Below are 21,044 nucleotides of genomic sequence, written 5' to 3'. Positions count from 1 at the left end.
CCTTTGCTGAGTGTGACATGTGGTAAATGGAAAATATGGCACTCTGGGTTTGATGGAAGCGTTAATGGTGCTCTGACAGATTATATGACCTACACAGCTTTTGAATGCAGAACACAAAGATGAAAGAAAAGGCACTTAGGAAAACTCAACATGCTGTAGTCTGTGTATATAAATATATTATTTATACTTGCTCAGAGCAGTCCTGATAACTTTGTATCTGCATCTCTGGTTTATTGATGACTGTCAACCTTGACATTTTTCACCCTGATCCCGGCCTCGTCAGGTCCACGTTGAATACAGAGTCGATGTACGCTAGGGCCGCCACAAACGATTATTTTGATAGTCGACTAGTCACCAATTATTTTTGCGATTAGTCAACTAATCAGATCATGCATCCATTGGACGTAAAACGTACGGCTTATTGCACCAGCAGCATCTGCTCTTATATAACTATCATTAGCTTACAGCTTTAAGTCTTTAAGGTATGTGCTAACTAAAAAGAAAGACAAGATGATAGTTTATTAAATTTTAATGAAATTTGCAGATTGTTTTGGTGAAGTGTAATAAACTCCTTGCTATCTAAAATATAATGGGACACCGGAGTTTATTCTCGAGCATCTCACACTTCTGATAATCAGTTGTCTGCTTGACGTTTATTCAGCTGTGTAAATTTCCCAGAGGAACCCACCCGAGGGATTAATAAAGTTTTATCTATCTATCTAAAAACTATAACTTTAATCTCAGCCAAACCGATATACTCAGGAACCAATAAAATATTAAAAAGAAGCCAAACAATAACATTTTTAAGTTATCTAAGTGACTTATATATGTTTAACCTGAGTAGCAAAAGACGGCGATGGGTTTGAAAACGATTTGCCAGGAGTCCGGTGTTCTCACGGGCTCTAGTGAGCCTTGCCCCTGACTAGCTATCGAGCTAGTGGGTAACAGACGTCTCCGAAAACGTCGGAGCACTTTTGAAAATATGAGGTGTCTTGATAAACTGAGCAGATATTTGAGGTTTACACAGTTACATTCTAGCCCGAAAATATGTTAAACGTTTATTTTGTGACCCAAAAAGAATAATAAGAGTAATATTAAAACTAACTAGCTGCCGCCATTGTTGGAAACTGAGCTGGGCTGCGCTATGAATTCTGGGACAGAGCTACTTCTTCTTCTTCTTCGGGGTTTAACGGCAGCTGGCATCCTTGTACATGCAGTGCTGCCATCTTCTGTTTCAGTCCGTTATTACACTCTTAAATCCTACTACTTATTCCTGCATCTTTTGGGATCTTACAAAGCTTCAAACGACGCGTCGACTATTAAATCAGTCGTCTGCAATTTTGATAGTTGATTAATCGTGGCAGCCCTAATGTACGCTAAACACAGAGTATGTGCACTGTGACCTGGATTTCGTTTTACTAAAAGTCAGCATGTGGGAACCTGTGAACTCATCAGCCTCCATTTGAATACTTTTGCCATGTTTTATTTTACAGGAATGTTTTTTCATAACTTAGTGAAAAACTGCTTTGAAAGTTAGAGACTTAAGTATTTCCACAGCTTCACGTGATGTTAAAGTTCAGTAACGTAGTGAAGGAGATGCACTAAAGCCTGTGTGCCATTGGATTAGCCGTGTGTGTGTGTGTGTGTGTGTGTGTGTGTGTGTGTGTGCGTGTGCGTGTGCGTGTGCGTGCGTGTGCGTGTGCGTGTGTGTGTGTGTGTGTGTCTGGTATCAGTGTCTCCACTGATTACTTCTGTCTCACCTTTTTTTTTATCTATTTTTTTAATCTGATTGTCTGTCTGCATGTGTAACCGGTTTTCTTGTCATGACTCAGAATTCGAAACAGCAGTTAAGTCAATGGAGAATACAATGACTAGTGTAGGTTTTTTATGGATTTCCCACTGACCACATCCATGTGCTGGTGGCACACACGGGTTCCAAGCATGCACCTGAATGTCTGAGGTGCAGACACGAAGACAAGCGTGAGACTGCAAACATCCCGTTGTAGCATCTCCAACGCTGTTAAACCTTAATGCGATAAGAAAGATAAATCTATTCCACATATGACATGTTCATATGGCTGCAACACTCTGGAGATGACAAGCTGTCTAGAACTGTAGTAGTCTTAAAAAAACATGCTTATCTTTGAGACACAGCAGTGTGATAAGCAGTTTGATGTTGTGGACACAACTCTGTTGTTTTAAACAAGGTGCCGCGTCCAGTAATACAGCTTTGATGTTCTTGACGTTGTAGTCTGAGCACACGCTGAATGTCCAAAGCCGTCTTAGGTGACACTTAATGACTTCTTGCTGCAAATGACTTGGTTTTCATACGACATTTAATTGACTGGCAATACTGAAGTGTACTGAGGGCCTGCAGTCACAGATGAGTGTGATTTTCTAGCTCTCTGTGGACAGGAGACAGCCACCAATCAGACACGGATCTGTGCATGTATATGCATAAGTTAATGATTTAGGGTCTCTGTGGGATATAGAGACGGCACGTGGCAATGAGGGGTCAGCGGTGACAGACGCAGGCCAGCAGCTGTTAAAGGAAGGGAAGGAGGGGAGGAATAAAAGCGAGTATAAAAGGAGGAGTGGCAAGAGGAAGTGCTCGAGTGATGAATGGCTGGGCAGAGCTAGAGGGTGAAAAGGGTTGTGATGAAGGGTTTGGAGAGCAAAACGACAATGAGAAAAAGGCCAGTGGGTGGAGAGAGGGAGAGACGGTATCAACTGAAAAGACCTGACATATTTTTTTCAGTCTTAGTTCAAACACATTAAGAAGGCAATTATAGAGCTGAAATGAAACCGTTCAGTTGTGCTGCATATGTTTGCAAACGCTCGTGTAATGGGAACAAGTGTTCACACATGTGATTGCCTGTGATGGTCTTAAGCCACCTATTATCCCAGTAGCAACCTCGGGGGATGAAGCTAAAATCTGTAGTTCTCCAAAAAAAACCGGTTAAGACAGCTTCAGGTGAAAATGGCCGGCTCTTCAGCAAATGTGGGGAGGGGGATTTTATAACTTGCCCTTTTAAAATGTATCATCCCTTAAATTTGCACCTTAATAAGGATGTGGCTGCTTTAAATGAAAAGTGGGTGGAGACACGATAGTTATCGATGTTAGCCGTCTACTCCTGACTGTGGTGATGGTGCCTCTTGGTGCATTTTAATGCAGTTAATTAACATAATACGGCTTACTGTGCAGCCAATTGTAGAAACATGGCATCCACGAAGTCTGTTATGCTCAAGTCTTTTTTTTTTCTTTTTTTTGCGTTGCATCCATGTTTGTGTGTTGGACCCAAAATGTGTTTGATCCACTTATTAGCCAAGCAAGACAGCTTCAGCATTTCACCATCTTGCTCAAATACAGTCCAATTCTATCTCCTAAAACACAGAAGGCAACTGTTCACGTGGGTTATGTCTATCTTTTATATACAGTCTTTTGTTGTTATTATTAAATAAATCCTTTTTGATAATTTTGTCTTGTTCTCACATGTAGATCATTAAAAGGAAAGAAGATCAAATATGGAATAAAAGTTGAAGCTTAATATGCCTTCATTTTTCATACATTCTAATAGGAGGCCTTTTCAGTGCTAGTTTTCACCAATTCAAAGGCCTTGATAGTGCCATATGTCAGGTTTAGATGTTTAGCATCCGAAAGCCACATTAATAAAGAAAATACATTTTTTTCTTGCTGGATCTCACCAGTTACACATTAGTTTGTTGCCAATATCCAGTTTAAGTGTGGTCATTAATTGCAACATGTTTCTTATCTTGGGGCTCTTTAAAATAAAGTCTGTCACTGTCAACTTAACCTTTATAAACTGTTAAACCTTTTTGACAGGAGACTCTTGATCACTTAAATGAGACTTATACTTTTTTAATAAATCTCTTCTGGACAAAAGTGTAATATTTTGTTATAGGTAAAAAACAATGATCCAAACAAAGACTGTAAGTTTAATGAAATTTCACACGTTTATTTTAAAATGAACAAAAAAGCAGATCAAACATTTCATTCGAGTTTATGGGCTGCACAGGTTTGGAAAACAAGGGTAAATAGTAGGAGGGAGCATGAGAGACCGAGTAAGGTTGGGAGGAGGATTGGGGGAAGGTGTGGAGACTGAGGGTTTTGCGTAAAGAATAAGAGCTGGGTGAAGAGTAGGAAAGAGCACGAGAGAGTGGGTAAGGTAGGGAGGAGGTAGAGGGGTTGAGTTGGGGTGTAGGGACAGGGGGTAAAGGGCAAGAGTCGGAGGGAGTGAGAGGGATGGGAGCCAGGAAGAAGTTTGGGTTTAGATCTTCAGTTGCTGTTTTATCTTCCATCTTCTCGTCACTTTTTCTCTCAAGGTTTTCTTCGATGTCCTCTTCAGTCTCCTGCTTTTCCTCCTTTTCTTCCTGCTTTTTCTTGTCCTTTCTTGGTTTGTCCATTCCCTCCTCTTCTCCCTCGTGGTTTTCCAGTTTTTCCTCTTGGGAATTTGTTTCCAGGGTTTCTTCCTGGTGGTCAGCGTCGGGTGCAAGCTCCTATGTAGACAGAGTAAAATGTATTTTACTGAACTGTGACTCAGTCTGACAGAAGTTGTTAGGACCAAACATGACATTATGGTAAAGTGAAATGATAGCGGAGACAGCTTACCTGAAGGACGTTCATCCATTCGTCCAGATTTTCCTGTAAGTTCTCCATCAGAAGCTTGTTCTTAATTTGGAGCTCCTCCACTCTTTTCTTCTCCTCTTTCAGGCTCTTCTCGGTTGATTGCCACTTGCTGCTCCAGTGTTGTTCCCTGGTGTTTATCTCCATGTCTTTTATGGTCGATTCATGGAGGAGTTCTACCCAGGCTTTGGTTCGAGCTCTTCTTTTCTTCACACATCTTTGAAGCGCCTCATCCTTGAGTTTGAGCTCTTCTTGGAGGCTACTCACTTCCATTTTGTGAGCATCTTCAAGGACGGCAATCTTCTCCTTCAAAGATGCATTTTCCTCCTTTGCAGTCTTCAACTCCTGAGCGGCAAAATGGAGTGCATCTTTTAATTCTTGCACCGTTTCACTTTCAGCAATCTTGTTAGCTTCCTGCTGCTGTTTCATATCAGCAGCGCTAGTCTGCACTGGCCAAGATGCCTGAATGATAAAAACATGCACGTAGTCCATAGTTAGAAAAATCAATCACACAGTGTGATGTGTGGCATTAGAAAACTTTAAGGTGACACAAGAAAAAGCAAAACCTGAGTCCTACAGATGTTATAAAAACACAAATGTTCACAGAGTTTTGTTAAAAGTGCTTTCAAATGTTTAAGTATTAAAAATTAAAGTTAAACTCCAAAGTGTACTCTGCTTCCTGAAGATTATGAAAGCTTTAGACACATTTTGAGCAAAAAATTCAAAAAAGCTTTTTGCTCGCTCACACGAGAAAAGCTTACCAGATTTTCTGAGACAAATGTTGGGTCCATTTGGGCTCAGGAAACACTGAAGAGTTGCTGTTACGCTTGTTTAGCTGTCGATATTTTTCCAAAGCATTCGTCGAGTCACAGCAAATAGCGAGAGATGCTTGTAGGTTCAGGTTGGTGTTTAGATATGAAATATTCAGGTAAACACTGCAAACACTGTGTTTGGAGAATCCTGTTCAAAAATCATCAGGCGATAGTGACAGCACTACCCAGGTGTTACCATGGAGCCGATGTTGTTTTGGTTTCTGTGTTCTTGTTGTTACTGACTGAACTTGAAGCTATTTAGCTATTTACTGTGATTAAAAATTAAAACTAGTTTCAATCAGAAAGAGTCCTTTGGGTGTAGCAACCTTTTCACTTAATCCTCAGGGGACCCGTGAGGCTTTCTGTCCTATACCTTTCATTACTTTCACCTCCAGCCTCACCTGAACTGTTTTGAGCCGTAAAATGTGCTGTGCAAAGATCTCCAATCCATGTTTTAATGGTGAACAGTCATTAAAGAACAGGGTGTAGGGGCTAATTGGTTTAGAGAGAGTAAAACAAGAACAGGCACATTCAAATTGAGACTGTGGTAAATTTTCAGTGTTTAAAAGCGGAGCGTCAAGTAAAATAGAGCTGTGTGAATATCTCATACTGGATAACCAAGAGAAATAGAGACAAACTTTTTACAAACAAATCTGGTTTTCAGATTCTGGGTTTCTCGGTTAGCCGTCGACTCCTGACTGTGGTGATGGTGCCTCTTGGTGCATCTTAATGCAGTTAATTAACATAATACGGCTTACTGTGCAGCCAATTGTAGAAACATGGCATCCACGAAGTCTGTTATGCTCAAGTCTTTTTTTTTCTTTTTTTTTCTTTTTTTTGCGTTGCATCCATGTTTGTGTGTTGGACCCAAAATGTGTTTGATCCACTTATTAGCCAAGCAAGACAGCTTCAGCATTTCACCATCTTGCTCAAATACAGTCCAATTCTATCTCCTAAAACACAGAAGGCAACTGTTCACGTGGGTTATGTCTATCTTTTATATACAGTCTTTTGTTGTTATTATTAAATAAATCCTTTTTGATAATTTTGTCTTGTTCTCACATGTAGATCATTAAAAGGAAAGAAGATCAAATATGGAATAAAAGTTGAAGCTTAATATGCCTTCATTTTTCATACATTCTAATAGGAGGCCTTTTCAGTGCTAGTTTTCACCAATTCAAAGGCCTTGATAGTGCCATATGTCAGGTTTAGATGTTTAGCATCCGAAAGCCACATTAATAAAGAAAATACATTTTTTTCTTGCTGGATCTCACCAGTTACACATTAGTTTGTTGCCAATATCCAGTTTAAGTGTGGTCATTAATTGCAACATGTTTCTTATCTTGGGGCTCTTTAAAATAAAGTCTGTCACTGTCAACTTAACCTTTATAAACTGTTAAACCTTTTTGACAGGAGACTCTTGATCACTTAAATGAGACTTATACTTTTTTAATAAATCTCTTCTGGACAAAAGTGTAATATTTTGTTATAGGTAAAAAACAATGATCCAAACAAAGACTGTAAGTTTAATGAAATTTCACACGTTTATTTTAAAATGAACAAAAAAGCAGATCAAACATTTCATTCGAGTTTATGGGCTGCACAGGTTTGGAAAACAAGGGTAAATAGTAGGAGGGAGCATGAGAGACCGAGTAAGGTTGGGAGGAGGATTGGGGGAAGGTGTGGAGACTGAGGGTTTTGCGTAAAGAATAAGAGCTGGGTGAAGAGTAGGAAAGAGCACGAGAGAGTGGGTAAGGTAGGGAGGAGGTAGAGGGGTTGAGTTGGGGTGTAGGGACAGGGGGTAAAGGGCAAGAGTCGGAGGGAGTGAGAGGGATGGGAGCCAGGAAGAAGTTTGGGTTTAGATCTTCAGTTGCTGTTTTATCTTCCATCTTCTCGTCACTTTTTCTCTCAAGGTTTTCTTCGATGTCCTCTTCAGTCTCCTGCTTTTCCTCCTTTTCTTCCTGCTTTTTCTTGTCCTTTCTTGGTTTGTCCGTTCCCTCCTCTTCTCCCTCGTGGTTTTCCAGTTTTTCCTCTTGGGAATTTGTTTCCAGGGTTTCTTCCTGGTGGTCAGCGTCGGGTGCAAGCTCCTATGTAGACAGAGTAAAATGTATTTTACTGAACTGTGACTCAGTCTGACAGAAGTTGTTAGGACCAAACATGACATTATGGTAAAGTGAAATGATAGCGGAGACAGCTTACCTGAAGGACGTTCATCCATTCGTCCAGATTTTCCTGTAAGTTCTCCATCAGAAGCTTGTTCTTAATTTGGAGCTCCTCCACTCTTTTCTTCTCCTCTTTCAGGCTCTTCTCGGTTGATTGCCACTTGCTGCTCCAGTGTTGTTCCCTGGTGTTTATCTCCATGTCTTTTATGGTCGATTCATGGAGGAGTTCTACCCAGGCTTTGGTTCGAGCTCTTCTTTTCTTCACACATCTTTGAAGCGCCTCATCCTTGAGTTTGAGCTCTTCTTGGAGGCTACTCACTTCCATTTTGTGAGCATCTTCAAGGACGGCAATCTTCTCCTTCAAAGATGCATTTTCCTCCTTTGCAGTCTTCAACTCCTGAGCGGCAAAATGGAGTGCATCTTTTAATTCTTGCACCGTTTCACTTTCAGCAATCTTGTTAGCTTCCTGCTGCTGTTTCATATCAGCAGCGCTAGTCTGCACTGGCCAAGATGCCTGAATGATAAAAACATGCACGTAGTCCATAGTTAGAAAAATCAATCACACAGTGTGATGTGTGGCATTAGAAAACTTTAAGGTGACACAAGAAAAAGCAAAACCTGAGTCCTACAGATGTTATAAAAACACAAATGTTCACAGAGTTTTGTTAAAAGTGCTTACAAATGTTTAAGTATTAAAAATTTAAGGTTAAACTCCAAAGTGTACTCTGCTTCCTGAAGATTATGAAAGCTTTAGACACATTTTGAGCAAAAAATTCAAAAAAAGCTTTTTGCTCGCTCACACGAGAAAAGCTTACCAGATTTTCTGAGACAAATGTTGGGTCCATTTGTGCTCAGGAAACACTGAAGAGTCGCTGTTACACTTGTTTAGCTGTCGATATTTTTCCAAAGTGTTCGTCGAGTCACGGCAAATAGCGAGAGATGCTTGTAGGTTCAGGTTGGTGTTTAGATATGAAATATCCAGGTAAACACTGCAAACACTGTGTTTGGAGAATCCTGTTCAAAAATCATCAGGCGATAGTGACAGCACTACCCAGGTGTTACCATGGAGCCGATGTTGTTTTGGTTTCTGTGTTCTTGTTGTTACTGACTGAAATTAAAGCTATTTAGCTATTTACTGTGATTAAAAATTAAAACTAGTTTCAATCAGAAAGGGTCCTTTGGGTGTAGCAACCTTTTCACTTAATCGTCAGGGGACCCCTGAGGCTTTCTGTCCTATACCTTTCATTACTTTCACCTCCAGCCTCACCTGAACTGTTTTGCTGTGCAAAGATCTCCAATCCATGTTTTAACAGAAATGTTTTACAAACAAATCTGGTTTTCAGATTCTGGGTTTCTCGGTTTCCCATCAGAATTTATATGAATAAAGAAATTTCTGCTCCATGTTAGTCGTGTAAGTAGCAATAATAATAACAGTAGGAAAATATTTTACTGTATCTTTTGCACTGTGAAGGATGAAATACCATTAGGTAAAAAAAAAAAAGAGAGAGAGAGAGAGAAATCCAGCTTTAATTAAGTTACAAAAGAACAAAACAGTCAGGCTTGGCCTTAGAAAGAGAGAAATGTGTACGTTACAGGCTGGACAGTAAAGCTACCTGGCACTGACGGTGTAAAGTGAGGAGCCTGAAAGGCAGAAAACTGCATGAGTGCACTGCAAACTGAGATTGTGCCTCATTAAGTGAGCTTTCCTATAGTGAAACAGGACATGGTACGGTTGTGTTTTAATGGAGGGAGGAAGAGAAAGAGATATGGGAGGGAAATGAAAGCAGCAGATCACTGTCTGTCCCTCCTGCTGCCTCCATTTACCATCATTGATTGTGCAGCCAGTCTGAATTAACGCCTACCTGCTGTACTCAGATGGTCAGCACTGATGTGTGCAAGAGGGAAAAGGAACTGTGCACCCTCTTTTTTTTTTTCCTGTAAGCATTTTATTTCACGCAGTATGACAGCTAAGTGTTGGTGAACTCTTCTTACACTAGGGACGATAAATGTCCACCTTCAAGGACGTATTCCTTCAAGATTTAAAGACGTGGACATCCCGCAGACATGAGGACATTTTGCGGGTAATTGCACCTTAGGTTCAAGGATGGGAGGTCAGTTAAAGGATGGTGGAGACTACTCGATATTGATGGCAGGTTGTGTGAACTGGTACCAAGAACCTCCAGGAGAAATCAAAACAACCTCAGTTTATTACTTTAGGAGTTATATGGGAAAACTGATGTCAATCTCTCGTCCGTCTGTAAAATATAAAGCTATAGCCCGCACCCAGCAAATTGAGATTAATAGAGAGACTGGTGACAGAAGACAGACAGCATCCACCTACCTCTAAATCTCACTAATTCAGATTATCTGTGTTTTGTTTAATTCCCACAAAACCCCAAATAAAAATAACATATTGTGGTTTTATGAAGGATTATATGTGGGACTACATCCTCTTTGTGATTTGGATCCATATAAAACAGCTGATTCTTTTCTGTCCTCCATCAGCACACTTTTATTACCTTACTCCTGTCGCTTTTCCATCAGTACATAGTAATTCTACTGGTTATATCAAATATACATGTGTATATATATATTAGCCTGTCCCTTTGACTGTCCTCACCCTTCACCCTGAGGTGGCACATTTCAAACCCTTTTTCTCTCATTTCTCCCACTTTTGTTCTCCCCTTCCATCCATCCGTCTCCCCCTCTCTGTTGATCCCTCCCCCCTGGGCGATGTGGACAGTTGGATGGCTTTGTGTTTGACACGCGTGTTGGTAGGACACACACACAAATGCACGGGCACACACACTTCCAGTTCCTATTGTCAATAAGATGCTCAGCTGTGAAGCCCCTAGCCCTAATTGTGTGGGGTAAGGACAGTGCCCTTATTGTCCTGCAGATTAGCGCATACGCACACCCACCCACACACACATGTGTCCTCAGACCCCATGGGGTCCCTTTAGAGTGGATGTGCCTTGAGGCAGAAAATCAGGGGCAATTTACGAAAGGGTCCGTTAGGGGATGGGGGATGTACCGCAGTCCTCAGCTTGAAGCTGTAATGTCAAACAGTTTCTTTGGTTTCTTATTTAGGATGACAGAAGTCAGTCTTGTGGTGTATTAATGGAAAAACATGCAAGAATTTGTTAAGGTGAAGCGTACTGACAATTTACTCAGTGGCGTTGATGGATATGAGCCCTGAGATGCAGAAAATATAGAAAGCAGTTAACAGAAATCTTCCTACCCTGCACATTTCTCTTTGTAGCAGAATAAACATTAAAGTGATCAAACTCAGGGCAATTCATTTCTTTGGTTTAGACACAATTACTTAAGGAATGAAATCTCTATATAGTATAATAAAATAAAGGAAAGATTTTGTGTTTAACACCTAATGTTACTTTATCGCTTCTTCTTGGATTTTGCATACAGTATGTTATTGCTGTCATGCTGGACAAATGCAATCAATTTGTGTGATCACTGGTTTGAAGCAAAGTCTCCCAAAACTAAAACCCGGAAAAGCCTCTTAGCCACGAGAATTAGGGGGCTGAGTTTGGGGGTTTGTATTTTAAATGCAAATTAGAAGTACATAAATTAAATAAACAAGAAAATATACCTTCACCTTGTGATTTGACGTGTTTACAGCTGATCCTAGACTATGATGACAGAATACAAAGGATTGCAGAAATTAAGCAACCAGGAGTTCCACTTTATTTCATGTGAGTTTGTCTAAAAATAAACACGGGGAAAGTCCAAAGTCAGATACGCTTTCATCAAAAAACAAAAACAAAAAAGCTTTCTGTGGAAATGGAATCTCAGATTCTTTCCCAGATTTCTGACTTTCCTTTCTCACTCCTTCCTTGTTAGCCTACAGTGACCTGAAGCCTACAGTGAGTGCTTACATTCAAAACCACTGACCTTCGGTGGATGGTATTTAGAATAGTGGCAAGTCAGTAAAGACACTGGTTTGAGTACATGCAGATGTATGAACACTATGTAGGGCAAAGGTAATGTTTGTGACCCATTCAGGTGATCCATAGCTCCCAGTGTGTTTATTCACATCTGTACATTTCCTCTTTTCCACCTTGAGCCTGAATGAAGCCAGTTAACTGGCTCTGACGTAAGTGTGTGTGTGTGTGTGTGTGTGTGTGTGTGGTAGTTCTCAGCACTCGGAGCCATGTTCATGTTAAGATTTTAAAGACTTTTTAAGCATAGGCAAGTTACACAGTGACAGCGCAAACAGGAAAAAGAGAACGTTCACCTTCAAAATAAAAGTTTTTAAATACAAGTGACCAATTCAGACTTGAAGCGCTGAAACCAGTCACCAGAATATTTTTAATGTAGCCCCAAAAAGCAGTCATTTTCACCGCTAAGAACCACTCACCAACTAGTTAAGGATTACACATGTTCCCTTGTGACCAGAGGTTGTCAGGGGGTCACTGCCCGGTATCCAGGCCTGTGTGACTGTGGTTTACTATTATATATCTCTTTTAATCTATAACTAATGTGTAAAACAGCAACTTGCTGGTTTAGTGGGCATAATTGCCAGACATTTCCTTGACCCCTAACAATGATGGAACATCTTGTAGAGACTTTAGAATTCCTGATTCAATCCCATAACAGAATGTTTTAGATAAAAAAATACAAAAAACATAGCAGCTATCCAAAAGCTATTCATGCAATCTAATCTGATCTTTCTTTATCTAACACTGACACACACACACACACACACACACACACACACACACACACACACACACACACACACACACACACACACACACGCTGAACAATGCATCAGGGACAACTTGGGGAGCCAGGGACCAATCCAGTCGACCGTCTCTTCCACCTGAGCCACAGCCATCCTTCTCATAAGCCATCCAGCAGTAGCACCAAAACCATTTTCACACATGAAATATAGACATTTCAGGGATAATAAGATCTGGACATTGTCCCACATTCTCTGAAACTGCTATTTCTAACATGTACACACGAACGCGGGCAATCCACTTCAGACGTGTTCTCACTACTGGAGTATTTCTACGCCCTGCCCTGGGTGAGAGGAGGTGTCTGGGTAGAACATATTTCGTTCACTGGTATTGAACTGCTATCTGCATTATTCCCACCTTGGAACAAATTGGTGCATTCTAACATCATACAAGTCTTTGTTGTTAGATATCAGGTAATCTCTAGTAAAATCCAGGGATGCTGTGAATGCATTAAATGATTTAAATTCACAGCAAAGCAATAAATATAGTCCCCAAAACTCTGAACTGTCCCTTGAAATCTCGTTTGTGTTTTCGTTGCGGGGTGGTGGTGTTGTACATGAACTCCTCATTAAACGTGATCTCACTGTTAGTTGTAGATGTCTGAAAACAAAAGTCATACAAACCAAGATTTACTCTCACACAACTCTCTGTTATTGCAAATTGCGCTTGAATGCCTGAGCTGACATGTGATGTAATGATACAGTGGGAGATGTGTTGTCGTGGGGGTTTTAGTTCCCCGGTGGTCATGGGGAAAGGAAGCTCATACAGGAAGTGAGCTGGCAGGGCCCCGGTCCTGCAGGATTACACATCCACACGACTATATATGTGTTAATGTGTCTGCGCGTGTGAGTCAGCAAACACGTGTGTGCCGTGTTTTCTAAATGCCACACGGTGATGAGAGAAAGATCCGAGGACAGAGTGTCCGGAATGTGCTTGTTTTGTCTGTAGTACTCTATTTACTTTCCTGATTTCTTAATTGACTGATGTAGCTGCAGGAAAAGGCTGATAAATGAACATAGTCATCGCATCACCTCAGAGTTATGCAGTAGTTATGCTGTAATTTGCAGTTGTGGGCAGATAAAGGAGGTGACAACAGGAAAGAGCAGCCGGCACAGAGTGTAATAGAGCAGAACAAAAGAGAGCGGGGGTCATCACCCAGACAGCACTGAATCTAATGTGCTAATTGCACACATGGAAAGTGGACAAAAAGGAATACTTGGTACTCAGCAACAGTAATCAAACACTGTGAAAACAATTATTTATTCTTTTAACCTTATTTTTTTAAATCTTTTGCTTAATAGCTTTTGCAAGAATGTCGTCCTCGTGTGTTTAACTGTAGCTTTCCACGTACCAGTGCACGTAGGACACGACCTGCCTTTCTCACCTTATCGCCTGAAATGTGCACATGATCCGCTCGTGCACGTGTCGGGGTGAACGTGTACGTGAACATGTGTGTCTGTGTGTGGCTCCAGCAGTCGGGGCGGGGGTTGGTGTGGTTGGTTGGCTCTGTGTGAGCTCTTTGTGAGAAGAGGGGAGTCATGGGTGGGGTGGGGTGGGGGGTGGGGGGGTACCGGGTGTTTCTCTCAGCTGCCTGCTGGTCTGGTTGCTGTTGGTAACTTTGCTTGATTAGATCAACGTATCGGCTTTCAGGCCTCTCTCCCGCTCCCCCACCCCACCCCCAGCTCTCCTCTCGGAAAGGCTGAAGTGGAACTGAAACTGGAGTGGTGCTAAAAGTCAGCGTGGAGCTGCGAGTTGCGGCGGAGGAAATCGTGACGGTGCTGCCTTGGAAACGCTCGTCGGAGTTCGAGCACAAGTGAGTTGGGGGAAGGTGGGGGGTAAGAAAAGAAGTGATAGCCTCAGGACAGATAAGCTCCAGGGAGAGAAAAAAGGGAGGGAACAAGGGAGGGAGGAGGAGGAGGCAAGAGGAAGAGAGAGAGAGGTGGGAAGCTCTCAGAGGAAAGCAGTCTCTCTCTCTCTCGCTCTCTTTCTGTCTGTCCGACTTGCCGGCTGCTTCTTCTTCCTCCTGTCTTTTTGGGTTTTCTGGCTGCCGGCGACTGGCTGGAGGAGTTTCAGCTTGTTTTTCGCCTGCCTTTCGGATTTGAACATGGACTCAGGCTGAACAGCTACGCGCACTGAGCTGTGAGAAGAGTCACTGGAGATTCCCCGTAAGCAGCTTGATCTGATCTGATGTCTACAAGGTGAAGTGTGTCTTTGCTCAAATATCCCGCTGAGAGAGATTGTTGCTATTTCAGGAGTGTGTGTACTTGTGGAAGAAACAGAGCAGCCTTAGAGCGATGAAGTGCCCTTTGTGACAGTTCATACAGGGATAGACGATGAAGGTTAAAAGTCGCTGTTAGTATGATTCATTTTTCATCATGTTTACGAGAGACGGTGATGAGCCTACGCATTGCTGCTTTTGCTGGAAACATTTCCTCCTCTTATGGATGCTGCTTCACACTGAGCCTCTCCTCCCTCCGGCTCTCCCTCTTCTTGCTCACCTTCTGTTGCTTTTAATTCTCTTAATGGTCTCGAGGTCTCAGCTGGTCAGCTGGGATACCCCTGTGTGTGTATGTGTATTTGTGTGTGTCTGCTTGCGTCTGTGTGTGTGTGTGTGGGGGGGTCAGCTTTTGTTTGGGAGAGAGACAGTTGGGAGTTCTGAGATAAACTACCTCTGGATTTCCCCCCTGCTCACATGCAATAAGATAGATCCTGCTTTTTATTTTTAAACACTATTGTTTGTCTATATATTTGTGAGCACCTGACTGCTCGCACCGCAGTAGCATTTCTCTCACTGTTGTGTTTAGTCTATGGATTGGGGCAGGAGGGCGTATTTGTGTAGTCCATTCTGGGATAGAGAGATAGCAGCTCTCCTTTCTGACTTTATCCTTTTGTTTTGTCAGCTGCTGACCGCTGTTTTCTCTCTCTTCCAACCCTTCCATTGTTTTTTGCTCCCTTAAGCTCTCTTTATTTCACTCAGATCCAGATCCATGCAGCTTTACTCCTTTGCAGCCGCTGCTATTTAACATTTTCTGACAGCTTTTGTTGATTTTGTAATTCCTTTTTTGTCTTTCTCTTCTTAAAAACTAAGAGAAGTGGGGAGGGTTCTCAGTGTCATGCTGTGTCCCTCTCATTCTCTCTCACTCTGTGTGTGTGTGTGTGTGTGTGTGTGTGTGTGTGTGTGTGTGTGTGTGTGTGTGTGTGTGTGTACTTTTCTCAATCAGATATCCGAGCAGAGCACCATGTGAGCTGTGTCTCAATCCTAAAACATACAGTTTCCATTATTTTGGTTTTGCCAGTCCAGGTGTCTAAATCTCAAATATAACAAGTTGTTACACGATGCTGATCCGATGGAAATGTCAGGATGTTGGTCCAGCACTTTTGCCTAACTCGGATGGCATAAACAACTGAGTGAAATGCCACGAAGCTTTGGTTGCCATCATTAGATCAAAAAATGTAATTCAGCCAATATTTTTATTTCATGACAGCCCCATTGTTATCAGCTGAATTTTGAGGTTTATCCTCATTACCAAATGTCGCTTAGCAAAAATGGTTAGCCATAAACTGCATCTAAGAGATGCAACTAGACGTCCTCCTGACATCAAGCCTTGAGCTGGTCACAATGATAGGCCCGCCCTAAAGCGTGCATTGCATTATTGTCCTTTTTGACTAATGGGGGTGTGCGTTAAGAGTTCAACCTAGCCATCAGGTCACCAGCAAAGAGTGTAATGGCTTCACAGATCGTGGGAGCTGGAGGTCATTTTCCCATATGCTTCTGTAGTGCTGAGCTTTGTTTGCAGTCAGTAGTGTCGCCTCCTGCTGGTCAGTAAAAAGAATACACATGCCAGACGCTTGAGCGCTGATGTCACTTTTAAAGCCCAGAAGCCAATTTTTAGTTAGTGTGGCTAAAAGGGTAACATCACTCCTGTACGTCAGCATGTCAGTATGTTAACATGCTGCTATGGGTTTTTCCTTTATTAGAATTCTAAATGTGCGTTTTGCAGGTTGACTAATTAATAAACTTTTAGCTCCAAAAAACTCCCCAGTGTTTTGTAGTTGTATAAACAGAATATCTGTGACTCAGAGTTTTCGACATCATTACATCATACGAGGTATATATGTATATATGTTTTCAAAAATTCCTGGGTTGTGCTTTCACTTGTGTGGGCGTGACACGTTTCATCACACTAGTGGAAGCGGCTCAGCTAAGTGAGCGAGGCAGCAGCAGTGCGTCATATTCACACAGAATTTGATGCAGTTTTTTTACTGCTGGGGTTGTGAATCTGCCACAGCTGCCCCAGAAAGCTTTATGTATGGCATTGCCAAGGCCGCGTCTGTGTGTGGACACGTGTGTCCATATGTCTGCGAGAGAGGGGTGAATAGGCTCTGCATAGCTGTCCATAAAGGGGTGCTCAATCACTGTAGCGCTAATGGTCTTCCCTTAGGGCGCCATGGATTTTTAAGGTGTTGCGACAGGCATGGAAGAAGCATAGCAGCTTAGAAGCAGACAGCATCCTCTGCATCGTAGAGTTTCATAATGCTGGAAAGTAGATCAGTTTCAGTTCCTAAGTCACCCGTTATTCTGTTTAATATTAAGGCGAAAGAGCAGAGCACATTAATGTGAACCGAGGAGGAAGATGTAGGAGATGGAACATGATTCATTAGGGAGCGTCGTTCCAGGCAGCGTCTTTGTAAAGTTAACTCTGTAAAGAGTTAACACACTGATGGAACAAAGAAGGAGAGCGAGCGGGAATCCATCAAAAGCAATGCATCAGAGATAGAGTAAAAAAAAAAAAAGTGGGAAAAGGTAAAAGGCAGCCATTAACTTTCACGGTACATGTGTCATTTTATCTGTGAGAGAGTGTTTGCGACAGTGAGCATGTGCAATAGTATGCAGCTATGTCCGGAGTTTTGCAACCTGTGCTTTTTCTGCTTGCTGAGCTTGCATTGCCATGCCACACGCTAAACGCCATTACAAACTGATAGGGTGTCAGTTCTGCTAGTCTCCCTGGATTTAGTGGCACTGGAAGGCAGAGAGAGGGTAGCAGAGACAAATGGGTGAGGCAGCGGGAATGAGAGCTGAGAGAGAATTTAAGGAGAGTGTAGCAAATACAGGAAAGCTGTTGAAAACAGCTGTGTGAAGAGACAGGAAAGCGAGAGGGTCAAACCTACAAAGGGTGACTGCGATAGAGCGTGGTAACGTCTCATTCTGCTGAAGCCTAATAAGTCCAGAGGTGTCATCAGCTGGAGGAGTTTAAAATCCCAGTCCACTGTCTCTGTCTGTATTTTGACATCATGTTAGGAGCCAGACGGTACAGTTTATGTCTGGCTCTGGCATCTTCATCTACCCAGGGATTCCCTCAGTAGGAATGAATGTCAGCAATGTAGAGAGGATGGTAGTTTGTTTAATCTAGTGGGTACAGCTGTTGCTATGAAGAGATGCTGTATGTTATAAATGTGTGTTTGGGATTGTGTGTGAGTGCTGGTTTTGTACGCTGTGGTGCCCAGATGTCCTCCCAGGAGTGGAAAGTGGAAGAAGTGACCATTTTGTGATTCATTTTCAGACGTCACGAGAATGATGCAAAGTTGCGGTAATTTGGAGTGACAGGCAAGGTTCACATTTGGGCTTCGAACAAAAAGGCAAAGCAGGGTTGAGCAGAACAAAATCATGAGACACATGAAGTTTGTTTGCCTGCTCCAAAGCTTTACAGTGTTTCCTGACAGACATCTGTGGCGCTGCGTGGTGAATTTTACACTAAAGAATAATTAATAGATATTTTAACTGTTTTTCTTAAATTCTTAAAGCCAACCCGTTGACATTCCTTCAGAGGGGAAAAAACAGACACCTCAATATGTCAGGAGGAAGCTGCTGAATTTCTTGTTCAGTAACTGAAACAGACACGCGAACTTTCAGCTCGCTGCTCATTGTGTTTAAATGGATGCATCTGTTTGACTGAAATTGAGTCTGGCTCTGTTGCATGTCATAACCTTTTTGCTCTAAATGAATGAGAATGTCTTAAATTGGCATTTTGGCAAATAGGCTAATTTGCTTTCTTGCAGATGAAGTAAATTAAGATTGAAAACGCCCCTGATAGAAAATTACAGCGAGCAGCCTGCATAGTTAGCTCAGCATAAATAATAAAACAAAGGGAAAACTGCTATCTCGCCTGTATTGAACTAACCAGCTGCTGGTATATTAAACAGACAGATTTAAGTGGTGTTTGTGGCAAGGCAGGTGAGTAAGTAGATTTCCAAAGAATATAATAATACGATAATACGTATGATTTCTTCTGCTGTCGCTGTCTAAAGGTGGCTGTGACTCTCAGGCTAGACATTCACGAATGAACCGATAATCAGGAAGCTATTAGCCGTTATCCTTTGTAAACGTCTGCGTCGTTTCTTTAAAAGTCCGTGATTAACTGCCAAGCGAGTGCACACTCGCAGTAAACACCGGCGCATTAAAGACTGTGCTGAAGACTCGGGACAACTCGGTTTCTGTTAATCACAGTTTTATTTTTAAAACGGTTTTATTTTTATAAACACAGCGCTCAGGGTTCTTGGCGTAATTTTTGTGGAAAAGCCCACAGACGTTTCTAGTGTGTTCTCAGAGGGTGGTGCAGTATGAGTGAGAGGTTCCTCGGCAGTTTCCTTTCCCTGTGTGTGAGCTGTCCCTGCATGCGTGTGTCTGTGTGTGTGACTTCAAAGCCTGTCTTCCCAGTCAGAGCTTGCTGGTCAGTTTCAAATGAAACACAGTCCGTGAGACAGGCCGACACACTCACACGCACTCGCGCACACAGTGCACGCCTCTAATACAATGTTACATACTCACAGACACACACACCTCCCCCGAGCTTCCAGGTGGCGGCAGCTTGTTAGTGGTACAGCAGGAGAAGCCAGATGAAGCCAGCCCACACCAGCTGCACTGCCCTCTACCTGCCTTCTTATCTCATTCTTTTCCAACTTTTCACCTCACTGTTAGTGGAATTTTTTTCTCTTTGTGTCATATCTTAAAGACGACTTTGCCGATCGTCTATTTTAGCTTTTTTTTCCTTCGTTTTTCTTTCTAGTCTCTCTTCTGATCCTCCCTATCCTATCCTACCTTTGCATATTCCTTCCATATTAAAGCTAATCAAACTCCTAATTTAAACTAGTAAAAGAAAATTGATATCTCCTACCACAATAGTGGCGGTGCACAATCGCGTACTATCTTGTGACATTATAGATCAAATGATTAATTGACCAAGAAAACAATAATCATGGAGTTATTAGAAAAAAAACCCCTGCCTTCTTTTGCATGTGTGTGTATTTGGCACGTGCGTAGCTCTACGTCAGCTGCTGTCCACTCCATACCTGCCTAACTCTAACTGACTGCATGAAGGGATGAGTGCAGTCTTAAAGGAGCCGGTAGCAGGAGAAGAGGAAGATGGAGGGAGGGAAAGTAAACAACAGATGGTGGAAGCATGTTGCTGCTACTCGCAGCAGTATGCCAGCCCACCACCAGCTTCTTGCGAGGTTACTATGCAACGGTGACCGTGACGATATGGAGGTCAGAGGTCAAGTGCTTCCTTGATGACGGCTCCGTAATGCCACGTGCCGTGCCAGACTGAACCAGCTGAGACACATGTATAAAGACGCTGAGAGAGATGTTTTCCTTGGCTGAGGTTTGGCGGCGATGACTGTTGAAATCTTCCATGCAGCGTCCACCCTTGACCCACCTGCCAGCAGTGATGACACACACTGTGGCAGCTGTCTGTGCTCTGTCTGTTTGTGTGTGTGTGTGTGTGTGTGTCCGAGCGCTGAGTCGTTTCATGCTGAGGAGTGAACTGAGTAGTGGCATACATTGGCTGGTGTGGCTGGTAGGTGCCATGACCTTCACGGAGAGGGGAAAAAGAAAGAGAGCAAGAGAGAGAACTGGAAAATGCACGTGGTCAAAACGAGACGCTCGTATTCGTGTTGTGGAATATCTTTCTGAGGACCAGCTTTAGGGCTCGGGTGTGAGGACTTTGAGGAAAATGACGACATTTGAACTGATCCTGTGTGGAGTTAAAAGGTTTGAATTAGGGTTGGGGTGAGGCATTTCAGCTGTGATGGCTGAGGGTCAGCCCTGTCCACAGACTATGAGTTTTTCACCATTGTTTTTAGTTATACCTTACTTTTTTTGATATTGTTAACCTTCAGATATTTTGCCATTCAGTCCCCAATCTTAATCTACAGTAAAAAAAAACAAACAAAAACAAAAACAGAGTTTGAGAAACTTTTGTAAAAATGTACTTTATTGAAATATTTTTTTTTTATCTCAATGTCATTTTTTTAGGCTTAAGTAACTAGTTTGAGTAAAAAAAAATGAGACAATAGACCCTATTTGGAAATTTAGATACAGTAGCAGAGCAGTTTCTCATGTAAACCATAAATAGCAGTTTGTATTGTCAATAGCAGAACGAGGTTAGATGTTCGGTAGCTGCCTTTTGTGCTTTCACATTTTTTTGTAACACAGCGCAGTGTTGACAGGTAAATAAGGTGCGAATCACTCATATTGAAGTGTGAGACACTCTTACCAGAAGAAGCGTCAGTTCATTTAACACACACACACACACACACACACGCACGTACACACAGACAGTCACTTTGTGGCTTATTCAGGATGAGGTAAATACAAGCAGCAGAC

General features: G+C 42.2%; 3 protein-coding genes across 7 annotated transcripts in view; 1 reads left to right on the top strand and 2 right to left on the bottom strand.

Annotated features, from left to right (window-relative positions):
* The window catches only part of spsb4a (splA/ryanodine receptor domain and SOCS box containing 4a), an 87,488-nt gene that overhangs the window by 29,033 nt on the left and 37,411 nt on the right, over positions 1-21,044 (top strand). The window contains exon 1 of one of the 5 annotated variants that reach the window (XM_087832258.1): positions 14,047-14,195. The exons of 2 other annotated variants lie outside the window; for them this stretch is intronic. The gene's annotated coding sequence lies outside the window, so the exon portion shown is untranslated. Of the gene's footprint in view, positions 1-14,046; positions 14,196-14,320; positions 14,581-21,044 lie in introns of those variants that run through there. 2 more of the 5 variants (XM_087832259.1, XM_035906059.2) reach the window with 2 other exon arrangements.
* On the bottom strand, positions 3,953-5,570 carry LOC102787434 (uncharacterized). The gene is made up of 3 exons (XM_087831823.1): positions 5,407-5,570; positions 4,631-5,107; positions 3,953-4,518 (listed from the first exon to the last, which is right to left on the bottom strand). The coding sequence occupies exons 1-3, from the start codon at positions 5,434-5,436 to the stop codon at positions 3,982-3,984; spliced, it is 1,044 nt and encodes a 347-aa protein (XP_087687949.1). The 5' UTR covers positions 5,437-5,570; the 3' UTR covers positions 3,953-3,981.
* On the bottom strand, positions 6,979-8,647 carry LOC148097756 (uncharacterized). Its single transcript, XM_087831782.1, has 3 exons — positions 8,435-8,647; positions 7,657-8,133; positions 6,979-7,544 (listed from the first exon to the last, which is right to left on the bottom strand). Exons 1-3 carry the CDS (start codon positions 8,462-8,464, stop codon positions 7,008-7,010), a joined length of 1,044 nt encoding a protein of 347 aa, XP_087687908.1. The 5' UTR covers positions 8,465-8,647; the 3' UTR covers positions 6,979-7,007.

Source organism: Neolamprologus brichardi, chromosome 18, assembly GCF_056152115.1.
Source record: "Neolamprologus brichardi isolate AB-2024 chromosome 18, ASM5615211v1, whole genome shotgun sequence".
NCBI classification, from domain to species: domain Eukaryota; kingdom Metazoa; phylum Chordata; class Actinopteri; order Cichliformes; family Cichlidae; genus Neolamprologus; species Neolamprologus brichardi.
This window is presented reverse-complemented; position numbering and strand designations above follow the sequence as displayed.

Excerpts from the sequence above, each read along its gene's own strand:
- LOC102787434 (XM_087831823.1), bottom strand. The coding sequence starts at position 5,436 with ATGGACCCAACATTTGTCTCAGAAAATCTG. Across the intron at positions 5,108-5,406 it reads CATTTGTCTCAGAAAATCTG|GCATCTTGGCCAGTGCAGAC; the intron begins GTAAGCTTTTCT and ends TTTATCATTCAG. Across the intron at positions 4,519-4,630 it reads AATGGATGAACGTCCTTCAG|GAGCTTGCACCCGACGCTGA; the intron begins GTAAGCTGTCTC and ends CTGTCTACATAG.
- LOC148097756 (XM_087831782.1), bottom strand. The coding sequence starts at position 8,464 with ATGGACCCAACATTTGTCTCAGAAAATCTG. Across the intron at positions 8,134-8,434 it reads CATTTGTCTCAGAAAATCTG|GCATCTTGGCCAGTGCAGAC; the intron begins GTAAGCTTTTCT and ends TTTATCATTCAG. Across the intron at positions 7,545-7,656 it reads AATGGATGAACGTCCTTCAG|GAGCTTGCACCCGACGCTGA; the intron begins GTAAGCTGTCTC and ends CTGTCTACATAG.